Here is a 24,283-nt window from a genome sequence, read left to right as displayed (position 1 = left end):
CAGTTGTTGCTTGAAATTTCTGTCAGATGAGATACATTTTGTATTCAACTCTTTGAGAAATTTCTATATATAAAAGTTTCCCACTCTTTGTTTTGGTAAGTTCCTAAATACATTTTAACCTAAAGTTTCAGGAAGAGTCTTTGGTGGATGACTCATTGCTTCAAGATGATGATGAAGAGGAAGAGGACAATGAATCTCGTTCTTGGAGAAGATGATTTGACTCATCATTGATCTGCAAATGCTAGGACTCTACCTGTGTTTCATTAGTATTACCTAATGTACTTTTACATATTTGTAAAAAACAATTTTTGGTAAAATGTGATGAAGATGGATTTCAAAAATAGACTAAAGAGAAGAAACTACCTTCTGATCCTGTATTTTGAAAGATTGCTGTTTGAGTTTTATTTCAGTAAACAATTGCTAAAGACATCACACTAGAAACATATGCAATGTTTTTATTACATACTTCTACTGAACGTTACAGAATTCTTTGGGTTCTTTGTAATTTAATGAATAGGTCTGAAAATATATGACCAATACTTGTTATAATTTAGAGGATTTTTGTTTTATTCCAAAGTATCAAATGGATTTGCATTAAAAATCTTAAATGAATGTTTCCAAAAATGAATAGATAACATAGTACTAAAGTCTCCAAGTTATGTATTAATAATATTGCATAGTAGTATGCTTAGGCTTTACTATGTACTAGCCTTTTGTTTAACTTGTGTATGTATTTTACAAATGGGTTTTAATGATAACGGTGTATGACTGCTTTGCATATAAATCCTTATGACTTTAAGATGTTTGAAAAAAATAAAGTGGAATGGTCTCTTTAAAAAAAAAAAGAAAAAGAAAAAAATAACCAAAAAAAGCTAAGGCAATGTTCCCTAATTTAAAAAAAAAAAAGAAAAGAAAAGAAAAGAAAAAAAGCTAAAATAAAAAAGACCATTCCAAATGGTGACCACCCCTTTCCCCCAGTACTCACAAAAGGAGCTATAATCACTAATTTATTCATAACAGTAGTTTAATGGTACCTTTACAATAATGTACAATCTAATGCCTAAACTATATACCACTTCAGTTTGGTTTGATCCTTTAAATTTTCAACAGATGTCTTAAAAATTAAAAAACAAACTTTAAAAACAGGCTGATTAGTTTGGAACCACACTTCAAGTAGACCTAATTTGATGAATAAGAAAACCATCAGATTACTTTTTGGATATATGAAAGAAAACTTGACCATGTGAAGATATATGAATAAAGAAATGTACTATAAATTAGTACTTAGGAAAACATTGTTTGGTAAGTACACCAACCTCAAATTTTTATAGTGTACATATGTTGTACCTTTAGAAAAATCCTTGACTTTTACAAAATCTTTACAACATTCTCTGTGGAGACATAATGAATCAAAATTTCTGTAGTAAGAACTGAAAGGAGAAAATCTTATTACATTTATTTCCTTTTAGTCATATAAGTATTCTTTTTTCCACCTAAACCTAGATTCTTTCATCTTTAGAATATGTTTTTTGATTCTTGCCATTTGAGAAGGTTAGTTCTCAAGAAACTTACTCATTTAAAAACTCTTAAGAAATGGAAGAGATGCCATTCCAGGTGTTCTGAGATCCATTGACATCTACTGTGAATCTCATTCTGTGTATATTTCACTTCCTTCTTGTTGTTATGCTGAGAAAGTCATCTGAGGTTCTCAAAGCCTGTCTTTTGTTTGATGACTTAGCATAGCCAAAATCAGAGAAATTCATTCCCAGAATGTTGGCTATTGAAACAATAATTTTTTCAGCCACAGCCAACTCATATTAATAATTTGCTTATAATAATTAGCCATAAAGATGATGTGATACCTAAAATATTGAAAATTTCCAGTCTTCAAAGAATATTTTATGTAATACACTTAGCCTTTTCCTGATCCTGACTCTTTCTTTTCCTACCACCCATTCTATTTGTATACTGCTTGAGAAGTCTATAATATATTATTTGGTTAATGGCACTATCTAGCTGAACATTTTTGCTTCAAATTTGATATGCTAACTTAAGATTTAAATTAGTTTAATATTTCTTTTCAAACTATATATATTTATATGCACATACATGCATATGTATGTGTGTGTATATATATATGCATATACTATATTTAGATCTCTGGTATAGTAATACATAATATTGTTATCTAGTCTGTGCTTGTGCTATTCTGGTTCATTAGGTAAGTGTGTTCTTTTTTCTTTTTTTCTTTTTTTTTTTTTTAATTTTAGTAGTCATGAAAGATGCCAAATTGACAGAGGCACAAGTTCTGCACCAAACAGGTACTACAGCAAAAATAAATCTTATAAGCTTTAAAAGCCAGTTAATTATCCATGGTGATTTTTGGCTTTATTGTAAGAATTTTTGGTTAGTGGGTTTTGTATTTATATAAAGTACTAAAAAATAATAGTTTTCCTGGTCTGAAATCATGTAATAACTTAAAGTTTTTAAAGTGTTTTGTATCCTTTTGTTTTGAGCTCAGTGAGCAGTGAGATTTGAAGTTTGTGTAAGGAATCAAAAGATTTGTTTAAGTTATTTAACTTACTTGAGCTTCAGTTTTTCTTGATTCTCCTTTGGGCATAAGTTAGTCAGAACTAACAGATTTGTTGACCACGGTCAGATAAGATTTGTGTTAATGTGTTTTTAACTATAAGTAGCAATTTAATTGAAATCTGCTGTGAAGATTTTTATTTGAATGTATGTATATAGTGAGTGATAGATGCATGTCAATTTTTGCCCTCAAAAAATCAAAAACTTACCCTTTCAATTTCATAACTTATATTCCTATTTTCAGTGCATGAGGGTTCTGGATTTTACTTTAATGTATTATTAATATGTTAGGAATATATATATTAGTAGATACTTGTAAATCTTTCAAATCATACCAGTGTTACAACTCTGTTGTGAAGATTTTTACATTCATAAAAACAGTGATGAAAGAGTGTTTATCTAGTGTGTCTACCTAACTTTGAGAACTACATTGAAACAGTCCTAGAAATTGTCATGTGGTGACTATACAATCAATATACTATTATGTATTTTATGACCATTAGTAATCTAAAAGTTCTTGAAAATAGACTATTCTGCTTTTTTTTAGGGGGGGATGGGGGCATGAGGGAGTCTGTGTTGGCTTATCTTATTTGGTCATAAAAATTACATAATCTCATTTGACATAATCTTGTAAAAACATTTTAAAATCTACATTTTCTTACTGATTTTAAAGTTGACACTTCCTTCACAATTCTATAATGTAGCTAGTAAAAATAGTATGATTTAAACTGTCTACAAAATTTGCAGTTCACCTACAGAATCTAGGTTAGACCTGACTGCATTCTCTGTTAATTTCCTAATTTAAGAAAATATTATAAGTCTTTACTAAAAAAAAAAATGTAGATAAGTGGTAGTATCATCAATATTGTTTTACAAATATAAAACCATTTTAGTTCTTTAGGCTGAAAAGACCCAGTTATCTTAGGCTTTCCCTTTATCATATACTATCCAAATCTATAATCATGTTTATGACCCTATAGCATTTGCAACAAATTCTTTGTAATATACTCTAGAGAGTCTAGAGGATGTAGCCTATTGTTGTGGGTACTACATCTGTGGTATTATCTGGATGCCACAGATAAAAATGCTAGGTCATCCATGTCCAGCTATCCTGTGAAACTCTTGCTATATTTATGAGTTCTCCACGTATAAAGTAATATGCTTTTGTGCACCTTTCACTGATATAATTAGGACTGTAGAGTAAATATGAATGATTACTTAACCAACAACCTGACTATATAACCATTTCTTTTGCTTTTATATTCCCCTAATGACATCCTTTACTTAAAGTTCTTTGGAAGTTTTTATTTCCTGTAGTAGCAGTATGTTTATGCTTAACCACAATGCCCATTGTATGGTTATAGTTACCACTATTGTATAGTATAGTATAGTTACATGTGAGACACATACACACACACACACACACACACACACAATATTTAGCATGATATATTGATATATATATATATATATGCTGCACATTAAATAGTGTGTGTGTATGTGTGTGCATGCATGTATGTATGTGCATGCATGCTTGTGTGTGCCTAAGATCACATGGCTTATGGGTTGGAACAAGCCTTGAATCCCAGAACTTTTGACTCCTGACTCAAAATCTGGTGTTTTCTATGTAATTTCTGTAAGTTTGTGGATATTAGAGATGAGGGTAAGGGATTTTGAGGTGATTGCAAAGAATTTCAACCTATTCTTTACAGTGAAATATATTTGAAAGTTTAATCATGATATTGATTATGTTTTATGTTTTTATTTTCTCTGAATTTATTTTCTTTAAAATAATAGCAATAATTCACTTTTAAAAAGCAGCTGTAATGATAATAGTAATAGCTCATTTATAGTTTTTTACAGTTTACAAATTACTTCTTTCATAGCAACTTTGAGGTCTATACCCCTAATTAGTATTCTCCCTTTATAGATAGACTAACAGGCATTTTAGTTTAAATGACTTTTAAAACACAATCACTATGGTAGTCTGAAAGTTGGTGCTTAAACTTTAGGTGTTCTGATTTCAAGTCTTTTGCTTTTTTCTATGTTCCCATGTTCTCTCTTATTTAAATATTTGTTGCCTTCACATCAAGAAAGTAATTGAATAATGACATAATTAATAACATTCTTCCATGGGGGAGATTGCTATGCATATTTAAGGGAAATCCTTTCCAATTCCTCCATAATGATTCATATTAAGAATTGTATTAGATCTTGTTAAAATGAAATTTATTTTTATCAGAATTCAGATAAAATATTCTTTTCAGTTTTATTTTGAATAGCAGTAGTGACATATTATTTGTCATAATGTTAATGTTACAGGATTCTTATCCATCCCTATTTACCAAAAATTATCAGATGTTACGTAAGGGAGTCAGTTTTAAGAAAAAAATTAATTCGAAAAAAATTAATTCTGACTAACTACCAGTTAATTCATGGTTTCTTCTTCCCTTTCCAAAGACACAACAATCTGATATTGACATTAAGACATTTGTTTGTAACTTGTTTTACATGAAACCTCCCACCCTCCCTCAGCTCTTATGCCTTCTCTCTATCTTAATTCCCATAACATTGCAGAATCTTAATGAATCAACTGGTAAACCCATAAATCATAGATTTGTTTATTTAAGACTTTGGGAATGTGAGCCAAGACTTTTGGGAAATCTCAGTTCCTTCAAAGTATTGATACAAACAAGCAACTACTTGAAAACACCATGATACAAATGAACATGATCTCAATTAACATGGCCATGTGTCTTAATTTAAAAAAAAAATCATCCTTACAAACAAATAGCAATTTTATTTTGATAAAGAACATTTTTGCAATTCATTAATTTTTTTAATGCTTCTGTTGATTTGTCCCCAAACTATTGTCCCTTTTTTCCTTTAGAAAATTTGTTTCCATTCTAATTAATTGTTCTTTCTCATTGCATTTAACCTATTTTCCTAAATCTCACCTAATTATATTTCTTTTTGGTGTTCTGGCTACTCTTCTACTTTAGCTTTCCTGGACAGCCTTTTATTTTATGCAAAATATTTATAAAGTAATAAGTCCAATTTTATTGAGCAGATTATCTTTATTAGCCAAGCTGCATGCATGGATTTTGAAATCTACTTTGAGAATCTTTAAGTGATTTCTTCCTCTGATTTGAATGGAGATGAAATAACAAAACATAGAGAAAGAAGTAAGATACTGATTTGGCATAATCAGTCTTCCAGAATTATTCAAGTTAGAAGGATGGGCTGGATTTAATTTTGAAATTGAATAGGGATAAATGTAAAGTCTCACATTTAGGTTTTTAAAAATGCACAGAATGGGAAGAGATGTTTAGAAAGTAATGCACGTGAAAATTTGGGATTTTAATTGGCTATGTGTGCTGTATGCATGAGTTTAATGTAATTGTTTTTAGGCTATATTAGAAGTAGGGTCTGAAATCAGTGAGGTTAACCATCACACTTAACACTGATGATCCCACATTTAGAGTATTGTAATAGTTCTGACCATTTCATTTTAAAAAAAGGTATTTGACAAACTTGAGTGTTTCCAGAAGAGGGTAACCAGAATCAAGAGGAGTGTCCAACCAAAATTAGGGCTTTGTAAACCTTAAAGTGCTAAATAAATGTGAGTTATTAATACTATTTATTAAGGGTGTTACTTCATGGAGCTGGGTATATTATTTACTTGGAGAAGATAAATTAGTTATTTAGAATATAGTCATCAAATATTTGAAAAACTAATATGGTATAGGGTCTAATGAGTTTCTCTAGTAGAAAAAAATTTAGACCAACTGGTAGAGAAGTTAGAAAAAAGGCATAGATTGTAACTTTCTATGAATTGGAGCTTACTGAAAATGAGATGAGTTATTTTGTAAAGCTGCTCAAGCATAGCTTGAATGGTTATTTGTTAAGGATGAAGAGGTGATTCATTAATGTAATAGGTAGAAAATTGTATTAAATGTTTCTTATGATAATTTTTATTTAAAAGATTCTGACGTGAGTTTCTGCATCATGTTTGGCTTATTAAGCATTTTGTTGGTTAGAATATTAATTTTGTTATATTTAAAAATTTAGGTCTACCCATTCTTCCATATTTCTTACCTATCTTCATAAACATTGACCAGATTTTTTTTAAATTTGAATTTTAATATAACGTTTTAGTTCTGTTCTCTTTTGTCTTTGAAGCTTATGTGTTTTGCAGTATGATACAGTGAGAACCACATTTGCCCCCAAGCAGTTCTCTTCATCCTAACCTTTCTTTAGTTTGCATTACAGTTTTGGTTGGGTTTTTACAATTATTTTTGTATGAACACACACACACACATATACATATGTATATGGAGTTTTTAAGTATTCTCTGTTTCTGGATTGATTAATTGTTTTTCTCTTTCTCCAGCAGAGTTCTATCAACATTGGCCGAACTTTAGCTTAAAGGCTACATTGACAAGACTTGTTCCTGTGTGGAAGAAGACCATTATAATATGATGTGATACCATTGTTTTGCTTGTCTCCTGTTAACTTGAATTAATGTTTGATTTTGATGCATATTAGCTTTATTTTTTGGTAGTATGAAAGGTAACAACTGTTTGTCTCTTGAATTTGTGTTTGAATGAGTTTTGTTATTGGTTAACATTATCTTTGAATAACAATCTCAGTTTGGGTATTTATGTCCTTCCTTTTAAAATCAGGTTGCTGTTATTACCACACATAAAGGAAAACCATTAACTTTAAGTTCAAGAATGGCAAAGCCATTTTTTTTCTGAGCAGTTGGAAATTATGAAAATCAAAAACTTAAAAAGTGCTAGTTGGTATAGAATTGGTTTGGATTTTTTTCCTTATTGGAATGTGTTTTTGGTAGTGGAGAGTGACTAAAGGCTATCAATGTTTTATTTAATAACTTGACACTTTGTTCTAAAAATGCCAAAATGGCTTGCCTGGACAGTTGTTTCTCAATCATTAATCCTTCAGAGCAGAGAGTAACTTCACTATTATTTCAAGGAACATGTTTTAATGGGAGGAATCATAAATATTTTGAAGTGTAAGATTAACATCTGTATTATTGGGGGAGGGGGGGGAGCTGTCATTAACTACTGAATCCCAGCAGACTCTTAAGTAATGGTTTGTTTGTTTTTTTAATATTATATTCCTCTTCTATTTCTAAAAGTGTTATATTTTGCTTAATTTTTAGAAGGAATGTGATTTTAATATTATTTGGAGTTTTATTAGATTAAAGTAACATAGTTTACTTGTTTAAAATCTCATTTAAAAGTCTCAGTCCCAGAATGTTTTCACAGTATAACTTTTGAATAGTTATTCTAGGTAAATACTTATATAAATATGTTAAAGGATGAAGCTGCACATATCAGACTGTCAGGAAGAGAAAAACTAAATTATTTTCTGATTCCTTTTACCATGCTGTTTTTTAATTCACTGGCTACACAAAGACTGCTTAGGAAAATACTCAGGTTTTTTTTGGTTTGTTTTTTATTTTTGTTTTGTCTTATTACCAATAAAATGCATAAATATAGAAAGTAATTTTGAAAACATTTGTCATAATATGAGCAAGTTCTTAATACTGATTTGCAATAGTGGAAAATGTGTTATACTTAGGTTAAAAGATTAAATAAAGTGCCTATTTTAGATGGCCCTGAAGTGAATTTTAGTTATAGCCATTGACCTAGCCTACATTTGTGAGTCAGCAGATAGTCTGTAACTCATAGAGTACTTATGCAGTTTAGGCAAGATAGCTGGTGCTTTAGAAATTTTATTCTAAATAAAAATTTGAATACAACCAGGAATTAGATAATTTTGATTGTTTGCCAATTCATTTTGGGCTTTTGAGATGGGAATTTGCAGCATGATCATTGTTTTTGTTACCAAAAGGTCATTAGTTTTAGTTATGTCTAATTATTGAAAAATAACAATATTATCAAAGGATTAGGGTTTGTTTTATCAATATAGTTTAACAGGATTCTCACAAAACTGTGTAGATAATTTGCACAGTCACTTTTACATAGTTGAAATAATTCATCTCTTCATGACTGCGTCATAGAAGTCTTTTTTATCTTAAAATTTTTTAATGTGTTTATTTTACACTTTTAGCTACTAAAGCAATGCTATATATTTCTGTTTACATTTTTACATAGTGAGTTTCAGAATATGCTCTCAAATATAAATATGTAGACTTTTGAAAAACTTGTCTTGCTTGCAAGATAATTATCAGTCCACAAACAAGGCTTACACACAAATGTTAGAAAAATTTTGTTGGTGCTACATACGACCCTCCGACATTTGCTTTTTTCCAAACTCCATCATTCATTTACTTTAAAAGCATGCTCTTTGAACTAATATTCCATTACAATAATATTTTATATAGCTACTGAGTTTGTTAGGTAAAGTGTTCGTCAAAGCCTTCCTAAACATCCAATAAAGGTACAAATGTAATAATGCAAAAATGACAGAAAATTTCCTCCTTTTGATTTGTTCCTGCCTTCTCAACAAAAGATTTTAGTTCATTAAATCTTGTGTTAAATTTTCTAAGAGATTTCCAATAGAATTCCAGAAAGAATCCATGGTGAACCTTCTTACAATAAATTAGTAATAATGTATTTTCCCCCTAAACTATTATGTAACATAACATTCTTTGCAGTTATTAGTTCATGCAGTGGTAGTTCTTGAGTACATATTTTTAAAAACTGTTGAACCAGAGGAGTGTAAGAAATTCATTAATTTTTTTTTAAGAATTCCTAATTCAAAACCTTTCAAAGAATGTTTTCATAAATCATTTCTAGGGATCAGTAGAATATTATGCATATTAAACCTAATGGTGTCCATAATCCTGAACTGTAGTATATTAAAATATTTGACACAGATATTTTTCCTGTTTTTTGTTTAATTAAAAATCCCATCCCACTTTCTGTGGATTGATGAATTCTGCACTCATGAATGTCCCATTTCAAGAATGTCCCCAGCCATGGGAATATTTTCTCTGTTCTTTGAGCGGAGCAAAAGTAATTGGTTAAGCTGTACCAGCTTTTTTTTTTCCTTTTGGGGGGAGGGGTAGGGGAAGAGGGGAAGGGTTGTATTAAAAAGTGAGAAAAAAACTGAACTAGAATACTAATCTTATTTGCTTAGAATACAGTATTACATGTTTGTTCAGTTATGTCAATGTTATTGTTATTTATAGCTGAATTTGTTTTGCTTGTTAAATATTCACGTTCGTTATTTTTATATTTTGAGAACTTTTAAAATAAAATTTTCCTGAAAACAATTCTTTAGTGAAGTTTTTCCTCTTGCTCACTGCTGCAATATAATGGTTATTTTTTAGCAACCCCAAATGACTAGTACAAGAAAACTCTAATAAAAAGTTAGGTCCTGATGAGATGTATGTAGGTCTAGAGATGGGGGAGTGTCTCTATCCTTGTTTGAGTAACATCACCCTTTCAAGTCCCTCTCCTGCTCTTCCTGTGAAACATATTCATGTTCTTTACTTTTCATTTTTAACTTCTTGCAAATCATGTAATTCTCCCTTAGGTGGCATTTTCCACAGATACATAGATATGATTTTTTTTAGTTTCTCTCATTTAGAAAATTACCCTTTTTTTTCTTTTTCCTTTTTCCTCTTATGAAACAAAACCAAAAAAAGGCCAAACCCTGTTTAGTGGCTGGTCAAACCTACTTAAGACTGGTGGTACATGTTTTTTTGGGAAAGGGAAAAGAATGAAAATATACACTGAATATATCCCTCTTCCCAGAATGTTTTCAAATGCATAAAACACATGGGATTGCAAGGGAAACCAACTATATTCAGATGGCAAAAAAAGATAAAGCAACTTCTAAAACTTTTGAAACTAGTCAGACAAAAATTATGAGAGGATTCTGTCAGTCCATTTTCTTTTGATTAAAACTTTTCTGGTTTATTATTATATGTAACAGGAAAACTGGCTTTTTTTTTAAAAACAATTTTTCAAATACCAGTATCTTAATAGAATTTTATTCTTTCCTTTGCTAATGGGAAGTGTAAGTTACATGGAATTTGCTTATTTTAGTAATTTTTTAGGTCTCCCTGTCTCCCTGTCTCCCAGGTTAGAGGCTACTCAGTAGTCTTGATTGCACTTATATTTCTGACTTAGTTTGTCCCTTCCTCAGGCATCGAGGAGGCCAGCTAATTCCCAGAGATTTACCATATTAATATTGAGATTAGTGCAGACCCAAATCTGAATAACTTCATGCAGCCCAGAACTTGAACTCAAGATATTCACCAGCTTCACCTCCCCTGGTAGTTGAAATTATAGAAATGTGCTACCACCTCATTTTGAAAATGGGTTCATGGAAACAAGTTGAATTCTCTAAGATTACTAAGAGTTTAAGGAGAGCCAGAGATGGGATTTGAACCCAGGTTCTCTGAATCCAAATCCAGTGCTGTACTTAGAGAACTCACCTGGTAGCCTTACTGCTGTTATAACTTTATGAAAGGGAATTTCCAAGTTCTTAATTTAAAACTAAACTTTAGGAACAATCATTTTTTAGAAAGTTTAGAAGACCTTTATTGTCAGGGTTTTTTTTTTTAGGTTTTTTTGGTAAGCTAAAGAATAATTCTAGTGATGTTTCACTAAGGTCACATATTTTATTAAGTATTTTAAAGATTGGCATACACTCTTCCTAGAATATTTCTAAATACATAAAACACATGGGACTGCAATTGTATTGAGAAAGATAGTAAAAAAAAATTTAAAATAAGACTCAACATTCGTAATCTACTTTATTAGAGCATTAATGGTGCCTGTCTGGGTATGCCTTCACACCTATACAGATCAAAGTCTTCACACATCTGCTTTGTGGATTACAAAACTTAGTCAATGAGTGAATCAATGAAAAATTATTAATTGTGCTGAATACTGACATCCCCTCTGCACTTAGCTAGACTGGTCCTTTGACTACACATGTCATGTGACACAAGATCAAAGCCATCCCAGCATGTGTAGGATATCCCAGAGCTCATGTTCTAGTTTTATTTATCCTTCAAGGAAACAGTCACCTTCATGCTGGGAACAGGATTTCAGTAGTTTGACTGCTTTTAATAAAACATTGACCTTTTTTTCCCATTGGAAATGGGATTCCCTTCTCCAGTCTCCTCTTCCCCTTGTCTACCCCAAGAATAATTTATATAAAATATCAAGAAGTACAGTGAATTCATTATAGGGACCTTCTTAAAAATTTAGGCCAACATGCCAGAAGGCTGGTGTTGATGAATTCCTTGAGCTTATAGTCTTAAACTGAGGTAGGGTGAAAACCAAGAGTCCACATGAAATCTGGCATCAATATGGTGAGCCATATTGTCCAGGGAATTTGGGACTCCTGGATAGTCAAGAAGTGGAAAACTGATCCAGGTTGACAGGTCAGAAAAGGTCAAAATTCTGGTGCTGATCATTATTGGAAAAGAGTCCATGAGTAGCAAGATAGTCTTGAAAAATAAAAATTTAAACTTAATTCAGGAATAAGGTATATGTTGGAAATTCTTTTTGTGCCAACTATTTTGAAATTTATTTAGATCAATGAATCCCTAGATTCCTTTTTAAAGGGGTAAAATTGTCCTTATTTTAAAGGTGGAGAAATTTATATAGTTCAAGTGAGCAGAACTTAGGTCAAGCTTGACCTTGGGTCAAAAGAGTTATGATTTCCTAGTAATATTACTGTTTGTTTTCTGAATTGTCTTACCCTAAAGAAGCTCCTTAATAAAAGTCCTTGATTCCAAAGATTATGTTTTAATCCCATGAACCCAAATTACTTTATCAGGAGAGGCAGTATGTTGTATAACCTCAGGAAGAACTGGGTTCAAATTTAGTCTGGCATATACTGTGAGAAGTAAAAGCTTCTCAGCCTTTATCAGCAACAATTTCTTCCAGCTTTCAAGAAGGAACTTTTGCCTTGGTACAAGTTAAATTTCCTCATGGATATACCTCTAAATGATGAACTCACAGGCTTGGTGTAAAAAGTAAATAAATGTGAAAAGTGTTTCTGAATTGAAATTCTTGAAGGTTAAAATAGGACCATCAGGCACTGGACTTGAAATTTTAATAGTATAAAGAACTCCTGGGTGAAGGAACTCCATTTGCCAATGAAGACCTCTATAAATGTCCAGGCTAAGGGGCAGACCACGAGGCTTGACCATACTTGCCTGTGGACAACAGTCAATGGTGGACAGTGGACAGGTGACTGTGGAGCGTACTAGACAAAGAGAAGAAGCAGACTAGGAACTTGGGAAACTGATTAATAAGTGGATTATTTATGGAGTTAAGTGTGAACTTGACCCTGCAGCTTCCTGTCACTAAGGTTGTACAACAAAAAGGTATAAATTTCTCCAAACCTCAGAATTCTTTTGGTCTCTCTGAATAAAAACCTGCAAAGCAATAAGGATGGAGATTTGTTTGAAACAAAGAAAAACTTAAATTTGACTATAGTCAATATTTGATTTATAATTAGCCAAGTTGGCAGGATTTGTCATATGTTAAGTTTTGATTTACAGTATGTATAACGTATGTCAAATTGCTTGATATCTTGGGGAGGGGCAAGGGAAGGGAAAGATGGAGAAAATTTTACAAAATGGAAGTTGAAAACTTCGTGTCATTAGAAAAAAATACCATTAAGGAAAAAAATGAGTGGATTGAATTAATGTCTCTTTCAACATCTAAATCTGATTCTTTAACACCTTCCATGCACTACTAATTGTTTGCTAAGACCTAATTTCTAGCAACCATCCTCTTTTCCATGAGCATGGCAGCTACTTAGTACCTCTTAACTAGACTCTGCCAGGAGTCTCCTTATCAGCCTTCTTGACTTTAGTCTTCCTCTGACAGAATAATTTTTTAGTCCTCAGCTTTGATCATGTCACTCCTCAAAAAACTTGGGGAGTTTTATTCTTATTTATTAGCATAAAGTAAAAATTTTTATGACATCCATAGTCCTACAGAATCTGAGATCACTTACCTTTCTAGTTATCTCTTGAGACTTTGATATTGTTACTGATATGTGATATTGATACTGATTTTCTTTTATAAACTATATTGCCACCAAATTGACTTACTCTGCTTTTTTTTTTCCTCTGGCCCTCCCCTGTTCTATTTTTTTTTCCTGCACTGTACTTTAGGTTTTGAAGGGACACTTTTTCTCTACCCCACATCAATCTCCATTGTTTGAATCCAGGTCCTATACCTTCCTTCATGAAACCCAGCTGAAAGTGAGGTTTTCAAATTGATTTTATCTGTACATTTTCTTTGAATATCTCATTCTGCTTTACATTATATAGTTATTGGTATGCACACACACACACATATACATCTATGTCTTTTGCCTCCTATTAGATTTGTAAGCTTCATGAGGGTAGGAATAATTTTTTTATCCTTAATGTCTTGCAACTGTAATTGATGTTTTCAGAGTTTGAATTCTGACACAATGAATGAGATTCAGTCTTAGGTATCTATCTCTAACAATAATCTTTATAGCTTGCTTTGCCCACATTCAGGGTCTCCTAAGAACATAAAACTGAAAAATGATGTTGCTCAAAGGGCTCTTATCCCTTCTCTAAGACCTCAGATTACATTGGTATTAAAAATAGAAAATTTTCATTTAAACCAATCAGTATCAAAAAAAAAAAAAGGAAAAAGATTTGGACTCTTAGGAACCGGTTCTAGGAAAGAAAAATTGAATCCTGTTTCCCTCCTCATAAGTTTGGCTCACAACCCCTACAAATTCATAACTAGTTGGTGAAGACTATTTTTTCATTGTGGTGTGGAGGGAATATTACAGGTGCAGTTTCTTCACTTTCATATATCATTTCACTTTGAAAGCACTGGCTCTGTACCTCCTTTCCTGCCATCATTGCATTCATTGGATATCCTTTTTGCAATCATTGATCATCCTTTTATTCTCTCAGAAAAGCCCTGGCAATTTTTTTTTTGCAAGGCAATAGGGTTAAGTGAATTACCTAAGGTCACACAGCTAGGTAATCATTAAGTGTCTGAGGCTGGATTTGAATTCAGGTCCCCCTGACACCAGGGCCAGTGCTCTTTCCACTGCATCACCTAACCACATCACTGGAATTTCTTTGTGATTATTCTACCAAAATTTTCCATCCATAATTTTAATAGTTGTGTAGTTGCTCCCCTAGGCTGGCTTTCTAGTCATATAGTTCACCAACCTAGAAGTCCTGGCACATGCACCCTTGAGCTTCCTTTCTGTATAGGAATGGGTAGGAGTAGGTAGGAAGCAGATGGCAGAGAACCAAAAAATGAACAACCACTCTCAACATGTGCACATCCCATGATGAATGGGACTACCAAAGTTGTAACAATGGTGTCCTTACTCCTTTCTCTACCCATCTAAAATTTTTTATAGTTCATGTAATTTTACAGTGGGTATATTTGTAAGGTCTATAGTTGTTGATTATACTTGCCCATAAATATGGTGCATGTATGAATTATACATAGTATAATCACATACAAATTATACAAGATAAATAAGTTGCATTCTTTAAAATTCTATACGAATCAACTACTGTTATTATTAACCAGGTAATGTGCCATTACAGAGAAGAGTTACACATAGTCCATCTCATGTAGACACCATTAATTATGGGCCATTGGTCCCCAAACACTCTGTCTCCTTTTAATAAAGACTACCACCCTTTATGAAAAGCATCCTTATTTATCACTCCTAGGATGTTATGTGATTGGTTGATGAAGATGTTTGTCCTTTGTTCTCAAAGAAGACCATGGCATAGAGGTGATGCCATGACAGGCAAATGAATTGGATTTGAGTGAGGGGGAGCTTTGCTAAGTCACCAGCCTCACTTTCTCTTCCAGAGCCATCTGGGACCAGCCACAAACAGGGCTGCTATGAATAATTTTGTAGAAGTGATGTTTTTGCCCTTTTTCATTATCTTCAGGGTACAGACCCAGTAGTGGTATTGTTGGATCAAACAAAGGGTGTGCACATTTTTGTTGCCCTTTGGGTGTAGTTTTAATTTCTCTCCAGAAAGGTTGGATGAGTTCACAGGTCCACCAACAGTGTAATAGTGTCCCAGATTTCCCACAACCCTTCCAACAACAATCATTATCCTTTCTGGTCATATTGGCCAATCTGAGAGGTGTGAGGTGGTACCTCAGAGAAGCTTTAATTTGCATTTCTCTAATAAGTGATGATTTAGAGCAATTTTTCATATGGCTATGGATTGCTTTGATCTCCTCACCTGTAAATTGCCTTTGCATATCCTTTGACCATTTGTCAATTGGGGAATGGCTTCTTTTTTTTTTTAAATATGACTCAGTTCTCTGTATATTATAGAAATGAGTCCTTTGTCAGAAACATTAGTTGTAAAGATTGTTTCCCAGTTTACTACATTTCTTTTGATCTTGGTTACAGTGGTTTGGTCTCTGCAAAAGCTTTTTAATGTAATGTAATTGAAATCATCTAGTTTGTTTTTGGTGATGTTATCCATCTCTTCCTTAGTCATAAACTGCTTCCCTTTCCATAGATCTGACAGGCAAACTAGTTCTTGATTTTCTAATTTGCTTATATTATTGTTTTTTATGTCTATGTCCTGTAACCATTTGGATCTTGGAATAGGGTGTGAGGTGTTGGTCTAATCTAAGTTTCTTCCATACTAACTTCCAATTTTCCCCAGCAGTATTTATCTGAACTCTTTGGATTTATCAAACAGCTAATTACTATAATCGTTTCCTGCTATTGCATCTAGTCTATTCCACTGGTCCACCACTCTATTTCTTAGCCAATACCAGACAGTTTTGATGACTGATGCTTTATAATAATAATTTTAGGTTGGGTAGGGCTAAGCCACCTCCTTTTTGCATGTATTTTCATTAAATCCCTGGAAATTCTTTATTTCTCCATATAAATTTACTTACAACTTTTTCTAACTCATTAAAGTAATTTTTTGGAATTTTGATTGGTAGGGCACTAAACAGGTTTTGATAGAATTGTCATTTTTGTAATATATATATATATATATACATATATATATATATATATACAATATTATTATTATTACAGAACCTCAGAAGTCATCTAGTCCAATCTATACCTGAGAATTGGGAAGTAGAAGGAGCTATAAGGATATGGGGGGAGTGGAGAAATATCTATTATCTCTTTTATTTTATCATTTTACCCTCTTGACTTAAACTGAATTTGAAAGTCAACAGATATTTAGTAAAATTCACCATGTCGGGGATTCTGGGAAGATGGTGTCTAACTAGAATGAAGAGAATTTAAGATCTCCTATAAGTAAGCTATAGAACTTGGAGATGGTCTAGTCTACTAAATAGTAGAAAGAATAACCTCAATTCCTCAACCAAATCCAGATATACATTGAAGGAATCCCAGAACCCTGCAGAGTTCCCAAGATAGACAACTATTGGGGCAGTTGAAAAGTCACATGCAGAAAGTAGAGGCAGGTAGTCTTCCTTTTTTTATTTCTGAGCTTTATTTTTTATTTATTTACACATTATTATAATATTCTTCTAAGAGTAAACATAATCCCCCCTCCCTCCACAAAAAATATAAAACCTTATGAGAAATAAAGTGAAAGAAAGGAAAAAAATGTGCTTCAGTTTGTATTCCAGTACCATCAGATCTGTCTCTGGGGTGGGTCATCTTTATCATGTCAATCAGAGAAGTTATTTCCACATTTTTCCACAGCTGATGTTGCTGCTTGCCGTAAATCTCCATCCACTCCCCACTATCATCTATTATATTTTCTCTCTCCTTTCACTCTGTTCCTCCCCAAAAGTGTGCTGTGAGGCAGCTGGGTGATACAGTGGGCAGAGCACTGGCCCTGGGGCCAAGAGGACCCAAGCCCACATCCCACTCCAGAGACCCAGCAACCACCCAGCCCTGCAGCTCTGGACAGGTCACCCACCCACCACCTTGCAAAAAGTAAAAGAAGAAAATGTGTTATATCAGACTATCCTCTCCTATGATCTATCTTCTCTCTATCCCCTACCTCCCCTCCTCCCTTCCCCCTGCCCCTTTCTCTCCTTTTTCTTCTAGATTTCTATACCCTATTAAGTATATATGTTGTTTCCTTTCTGAGTCATTTCCAATGAGAAAGAAGGCTCCTCCTCATTCCCTTTCACCTTCCCCCCTTCCATACCACTGCAAAAGCTTTTTCTTGACTATTTTACATAAAGTATCAGCCTATTCTACTTTCTCTTTCTCCCAGTTCATTTCCCTTTCATCCCTTGACTCCATTTTTACAATATATTATACTTTCAAATTCAGAGGTAGCCTTCCTTCAACCCTTGGAGCAGTTGCAGAGTTCCCTACCTGAGTTCTGAATTACCCAGGTCCAGCAGGGGAGCCTTTCCTAGGTGAGTGACAGTAGGAGAATAAATGGGAAATTCTGGGTAGATCCAGAATGACATTCTAGACAAGGAAAGACCCTATTCTTTTCCAGACATATGGTTGCCTGCCTAAGCATGGGAAAGAGCAACCTCAGAAGGGTTTTACAGAGGAGCCAGTTCTGTAAATAGTGTTTGAGGATGGAAGCATCCCAATAGGGACACACCTCAGCCATGGTCTAGTGGTGAGAGAAGTGTCAGCCTGTTCTGAGGCAGGATCCAACAGACCACTAGTGCCAAATGCAGAAAAAGTCCTTAGGCAAAATTCATCCCTAGCACAGCCCTTTGTGTGATGGCTTAGAATTGGAAATCAAAGGAATGCCCATCATTTGGGGATGGCTAAACAAACAATGGTATATAATTGTAATGGAATATTGTTATGCAATATGAAATGACAAGCAGGATAATTTCAGAAAAACCTGGAAAGACTTACAGGAACTGATGAAAAGTGCAGTGAACTTCAGGAGGATGTTGTACACAGCATTAACCAATATTATTCAATGAAGAACTGTGAATGGCAGCTATTCTCAGCAATATGATACAAGAAAATCTCAAAGGACTAATGAGTAAGCATACTTTCTGCTTTTTAGAGAAAAAAATTCAAAATATTGTTTGAATAGTCTGAAGCATGATATTTTTCTACTTTCATTCATTTTCTTTTATTTGAGCTTTCTTGTACAAAATGTTTAATATGGAAATGTTTTACATGATTGCATATTTATAGTCTCTATCTCATTGCATCTCAGGGGAATAGGGAGGTGGTTACATATTTGACCTGCTGTTGGGGGGGACATGGAATATATATATATATATATATATATATATATATATATACATATATATATATATGTATATTTTAAAAAATTCAGCCAAGGTAACTTCTGAAGTCTGTGAAGGGAACCCAGAAGTGGAATAACCCTAGAAACCAGCACCAAGCAGGAGGGAATCCAGCAAAGAAAGAGCCTAGAGCAGTAACAAGATGAATCCCTAAACTCCAGCAAAGAAAGCCCATAATCTAACCCATTCACTTTATTCAGTATCCTACAAGCCCTTCTCTCCTGTTGTTTCAAACGGGACCCCTCTCTGAGCAAACTAAGGAAAACTGACCGACATAATGAAATATCTTTTTCTGAGGGATGCCCATAGATAACCTTCAGAGAATATAGAACCTTACAAGTGCAGATAAAGTGCCAGAGGAAAAAAAAATGCCTGGCTCCAGGACCTGAAGGTGTACTTAGAGAAAATGAAAGAGAAAATATACTTCTTTCATTCTATGGTCCCCCTAAACTGACCTCAGTGACCTCATACCCAACACTCTAGCTATATCTCTGTTCCTTTGTCCTGCTTGTACCCCTTTCCTAGAATGCATTCATTCCTCACTTCTGCCTCAAAGAATCCTTCTCTTTCTTCAAGACTCAACTCAAAACAACCCTTTCTGTACAAGTGCTGCTAGTGTCATTCATCCCTAACTACTCTGCATTTAACCACCTTTATTCTGTAGAATATCCATCTTGTTCTTTTTCCCATTGGAGGTTTTTTACTAGATTCCTTTTAAAGCTTAATACTTACTGTTTTGTAACCATTTCGAGAATGCTTGTTCATTTTTATGAGTTTCACTGTTGATTTATTTGCTTGAAAGCTGAGTTTATGTCCTAACATTTTCTCTTAGACATTTTGTCCTTCCCCTTCCACCTCTTTGGCATTCATGGTTTCTCCTGTACAGAGGTTTTTCTTTGCTCATGCTCCTCAGCAACCAGATCATCTCATCATCTTCAAGTTGAAAAATACAGAGATTTGAACGATTTCCTTTCCAGATTAAATTCCACCCAACTCTACTCTCCTGGTCCTCATTTCTCCATCTTATATAAAGGCATAGCATGAGAAATTTTGTCAAAATTTATATAAACTATTTGTCAAAGTATGTTTATGGCATTCTTTAACTATGAGACTTGTAATAACACACCAAAAATGATATGGTGGTTATTGTGCTATGACCTGTACTTTATTAAACTACAATGGCTCTGAATAATATTTTTTTGCACAAACAAATCTAATATAGTTAAGATTAGAAGCAAAAGAGTCAAGTAGGAAAAATAACTTTTGCATCAGGTTTTTCTGATTAAAGTATTAATTTACTTATTTCAAAATTACATTCAGAATATCAGTTTTCTTATGTATCTCCTCTACATTTGAAAGATGAAATCAGGGACAGCTAGGTGACACAGTGGGTAGAGCACTGGCCATGGAATCAGAAGGATCTGAATTCAGATCTGACATCAGAGACGTAATAATTACTTAGCCAAGCCACTTAACCCCATCACCTTGCAAAAACCAAAAAAAGATGAAATTATCATTTAAAGCAAGCCAAGAATTTATTAGGATTATGTTTTCTTAGAACCATATCTATTGACATATAGTGATGCACAGTACCACTGATTTACCTGAATTTAAGATCCCATCCCACCAAGGTAGTCAGTCAAATCTCTCTTCTTTCTTATTATCTATACTTCGTACAATTGCATGTAAGTGTTTCAGGTCGTGGGTTTTTAATGATTTTTTTCATTTTTGGATGTGCTGTTGTATGAATTACTGGGAATCTTCATTGCTCCTCTTTTGAATTTCTCTTTAGCATTTTGCATTGGCATGTGGATCTAGCTAGCTATCTGTCTGTCTATCTATCTATCTATCTATCTATCTATCTATCTATCTATCTATCTAGCTATCTATCTATCTCTGTCTCTATCTCTAGCAATCTCTCTCCTTGCTTATTTCTAAAGTAGTTTACAATCTAAACATAAATCTTCTTCATATAATATATTGAAAAAACCCAGCCTGCTAAGAAATATGTATGTGCAAAGTTGGCATGGAGGTTGGTAGTTTTCAATTTTCTCTCAGTTACTTTTTCTGATTATTAATAGAATTGCAGATTTTTTCAAGTCTTTGGTAGTTATCCTCCATAAAACATCCAATGAAATAATCTTTTGAAAACTGGGGCCCTCACATCTAGGACTCTGCAGCTGTGAAGACTTTCCTTTCCTTGATGTTGAAAACAATTTGTTATATAAAAATCTTGCAAATATTTTCCATTTTTCTTTTTTCTGTCTTCCTTCACATTCTCTTCCCTAAATCCTCTGGGGATGACTTTTCTTAATTGGGCCTCAAGTCAATTGTTCTTTAAATTGATTTATTCCACTTCTTTCTGCTTTATGAGATGATACTATTCACATCTTCTCTGAGTCCTTCTTTGTAAAAATTTTTGAATTAGTTTATATTATATTCTAAAACAATGTTGCCTTTAGTCACCATTTCTTTCATTTGCAAGTAAGATTGCCTTGCTGTGTGAGCTTCTTTTGCAGTTCTTTTGTAATGGCAATATAACAATTATTATATTGTTCAATTCTGCAGGAAATTACTATAATTGATGTCTGTTATATTTATATTAACCATTACCAATTTTTCACTATAAGTAACTTGTTTAACTAGATCAAAATTGAGTTGATTCAACATGATGCTCTTTATCTCATTTTTCTTGTATTTTTTAGCCTGATCTTGATTCTAAGAAGTTGGTTGTCTCTGTAGGCAGGAGATTCAGGGTTGACTCTCATCTCAATAATGAATCTTTTCATTTCTATTAAAACATAATCATTTTTATGTTATTTTATATGATATTATTTGGTGCTTGTTATGACTAGTGCCTACTAAACTATTTCTCAAATAAAATATTCATAGTATAGAAACATTGAGATTGTGTGTCCAAATCTCTGACCCCTTCTATTCCTTTTGAGGATAGCTATGATTGCAGCCCACAAGTTGGATCACATGATCATAGGTGTAGAGTCAAAGAGGATATCAGAGGCCATTTAATTCAACTTTATTTTACAGAAAAGGAAATTCCTTACCCTTTCCAATATACCACCATGTCTCTGATTAGTATATCTTCCTTTCTGGCCTCTGATCCTATTCTTATCAGTGTCTTAGATTGGAAAGGAAATTTGATTTAGATCTAGAAAAAACTCCAAGAAGCCTAGAAAAGATCCATTCCATTCTTGCATTGTCCTTCCTAATAAATTTGGGTTTCCATCTAACAGAAATTTTGAGATTTTTATTGAGTAACCTTTCTCTTCCATATTCATAAATTCCCCCTGCTGGTTATAATTGAAAGATACAAAATATCTACTGTCACAACCATGTGCAGTTAAAAAAAACACATTATTTTAACTGAACAGTTTATTAGTCAAGTAATTGCCAATTTGATGAAAGATATTTTTATTATTTTAACTGATGGAAGTTTATAATTTAAGGTGGGAAATAAAAGATACTGAAATCTATAACTAGAAATTATATATGCAAGACCCCAAGGCAAAATGACTACTAGAAGAATTTATGTCAAGAGATTAGAGTGACTCTCTGAGCGGGAACAGTTTGTTGCTAACTTGGAAGAAAAACTGAGCCAATACACAGTTGGCAACAGTGGAGGAGAAAAAGAGTGGACAGCATTCAGAGATCTGGTGAACAGCACTGCATTTGCTCATCAGGGTTGGAATATTCAAAAACATAGAGTGGTCTTGATGAAAATGATGGGGATTTACAGAAGATGCAAATAAAAAACAAGAATTCCTCAGGGTTTACCAGCAGGATTGTTCATCCATTTCTGTGAAGACAGCATTAATTCCATAAAAAGTAAAGTACAAGTGAAGCTTAGAGAGATGCAGGACTCTTGGCTCACTAAGAAGACAGATGAAATTCAATTTTATGCAGACAGTAGCAAATAGCTCTGAAGGCTATTTATGGGCCCAAGACCTAGGAGCATCTCAATAACTAGTGCTGATGGATCCACACTGATTAATGATAGGGACTTGATCCTAGAGAGATGGGCTAAACAATTCCATAGTATTCTTTTTTTTTAATTTTTCCAAGGCAATGGGGTTAAGTGGCTTGCCCAAGGTCACACAACTAGGTAATTATTAAGTGTCTGAGGCTGGATTTGAACTCAGGTACTCCTGACTCCAAGGCCAGTGTTCTATCCACTTTGCCACCTAGCTGTCCCCAATTCCATAGTATTCTTAACAGACCATCATCAATCAATGTAGTAGTCATGGAACATTTGCCATAAGTTGAAGTCAATCCATCCCTTGCTGAATTCCAGTTGAAGAATAGTTTTTGAATGTCATTAGGCTCCTTTCAAGTAGCCAGATATCTGGGACTGACTCTATTCCATCTGAGATCTACAAGGTAGAGGGGTCCATGGTTCATTCAAAAGCTGACTGAAATTTTCCAGGTTGTATGGTATGAAGAGGTTGTCCCCCAAGAATTCAAGGATGTCTCCATCATCCATCTCCATAAAGGTAAAGGGAATAGATTGTCCTATGACAATCACAGGGGCATTTCTCTTTTACTCATTGCTGTAAGATTCTTTCCAGAGTCTTTCTCAACAGGTTAATCCTTCACCTGGATGATGGTCACCTCCTTGAGTGCTAGTGTGGCTACAGAAAAGTTTTCAGGAACAGTTGATATGGTTTTTGCTGTCCAACAATACCAGGAAAAATTCCAGGAACAGAACAAAGGTGTGTATACAACATTTGTAGATCTGATCAAGGTCTTTGATAATGTCAGTCATGATGGGTTATGGAAAAACAAAATTTGGTTGCTCAGAGAAGTTCATCAGTATGGTATATCAATTTCATGATGGCATGCATGTCTAGATTCTGGATAGTGGATGATGTTCTTGAGATTTCCCAGTCACCAGTGGAGTGAAACAAGGATGTATCCTTGTTCACATGCTTTGTAGCATGATGTTTTCAACCATGTTAATCAACTCCTTCACTTAGGATAAACATGGTCTCAAGGTTAGCTACCGCTAACTGATGGTAAATTCTTCAGAAGCCAAAACCAAAATAGAGGGAGTGTTGGGAGTGTTGGTGCATGAACTTCTATTTGCAGATGATTGTGCACCCAATGAAGCCTCTGAAGCTGAGATGCAGTGAAATGTGGATCGATTGTGGGTTTCTTGTACTAATTCTGGTATGACAATTAACACCAAGAAAACACAGGTGCTCCATCAGCCCAATACAGCTGATCATCTACAGTTAGACACACTGTAATTTCTCTGAAGCATAGTGATGTCATTTTGATCTTCTTCAATAATGAAGGACAAAAACAATTATAATTGCAAGGAAAAAATATGAAGAAAATACTAGGAGAGAGTCTGAGGAGGTTTAACTAACTGTGGTTTTTGGGGAAGACTTTATGAAGGAGATGGTACCTGAACCCTTAAAAGCTGGATC

General features: G+C 33.6%; 1 protein-coding gene across 16 annotated transcripts in view; it reads left to right on the top strand.

Moving 5' to 3' along the window:
- Positions 1-12,860, top strand: part of RBM26 (RNA binding motif protein 26) — a 104,727-nt gene extending 91,867 nt beyond the window's left edge. For 6 of the 16 annotated variants that reach the window (XM_074191866.1, XM_074191867.1, XM_074191865.1 and 3 more), the window contains one exon: positions 126-12,858. In XM_074191866.1, coding sequence (XP_074047967.1) covers positions 126-215 — 90 coding nt within the window. In that variant the 3' untranslated portion in view covers positions 216-12,858. Of the gene's footprint in view, positions 1-125 lie in introns of all 16 variants that reach the window. The other 10 variants (XM_074191874.1, XM_074191873.1, XM_074191876.1 and 7 more) reach the window with 7 other exon arrangements.
- Positions 12,861-24,283: the final 11,423 nt, after the last annotated feature.

This window comes from Macrotis lagotis, chromosome 6, assembly GCF_037893015.1.
Source record: "Macrotis lagotis isolate mMagLag1 chromosome 6, bilby.v1.9.chrom.fasta, whole genome shotgun sequence".
In the NCBI taxonomy this organism is placed as follows: Eukaryota; Metazoa; Chordata; class Mammalia; order Peramelemorphia; family Peramelidae; genus Macrotis; species Macrotis lagotis.
This window is presented reverse-complemented; position numbering and strand designations above follow the sequence as displayed.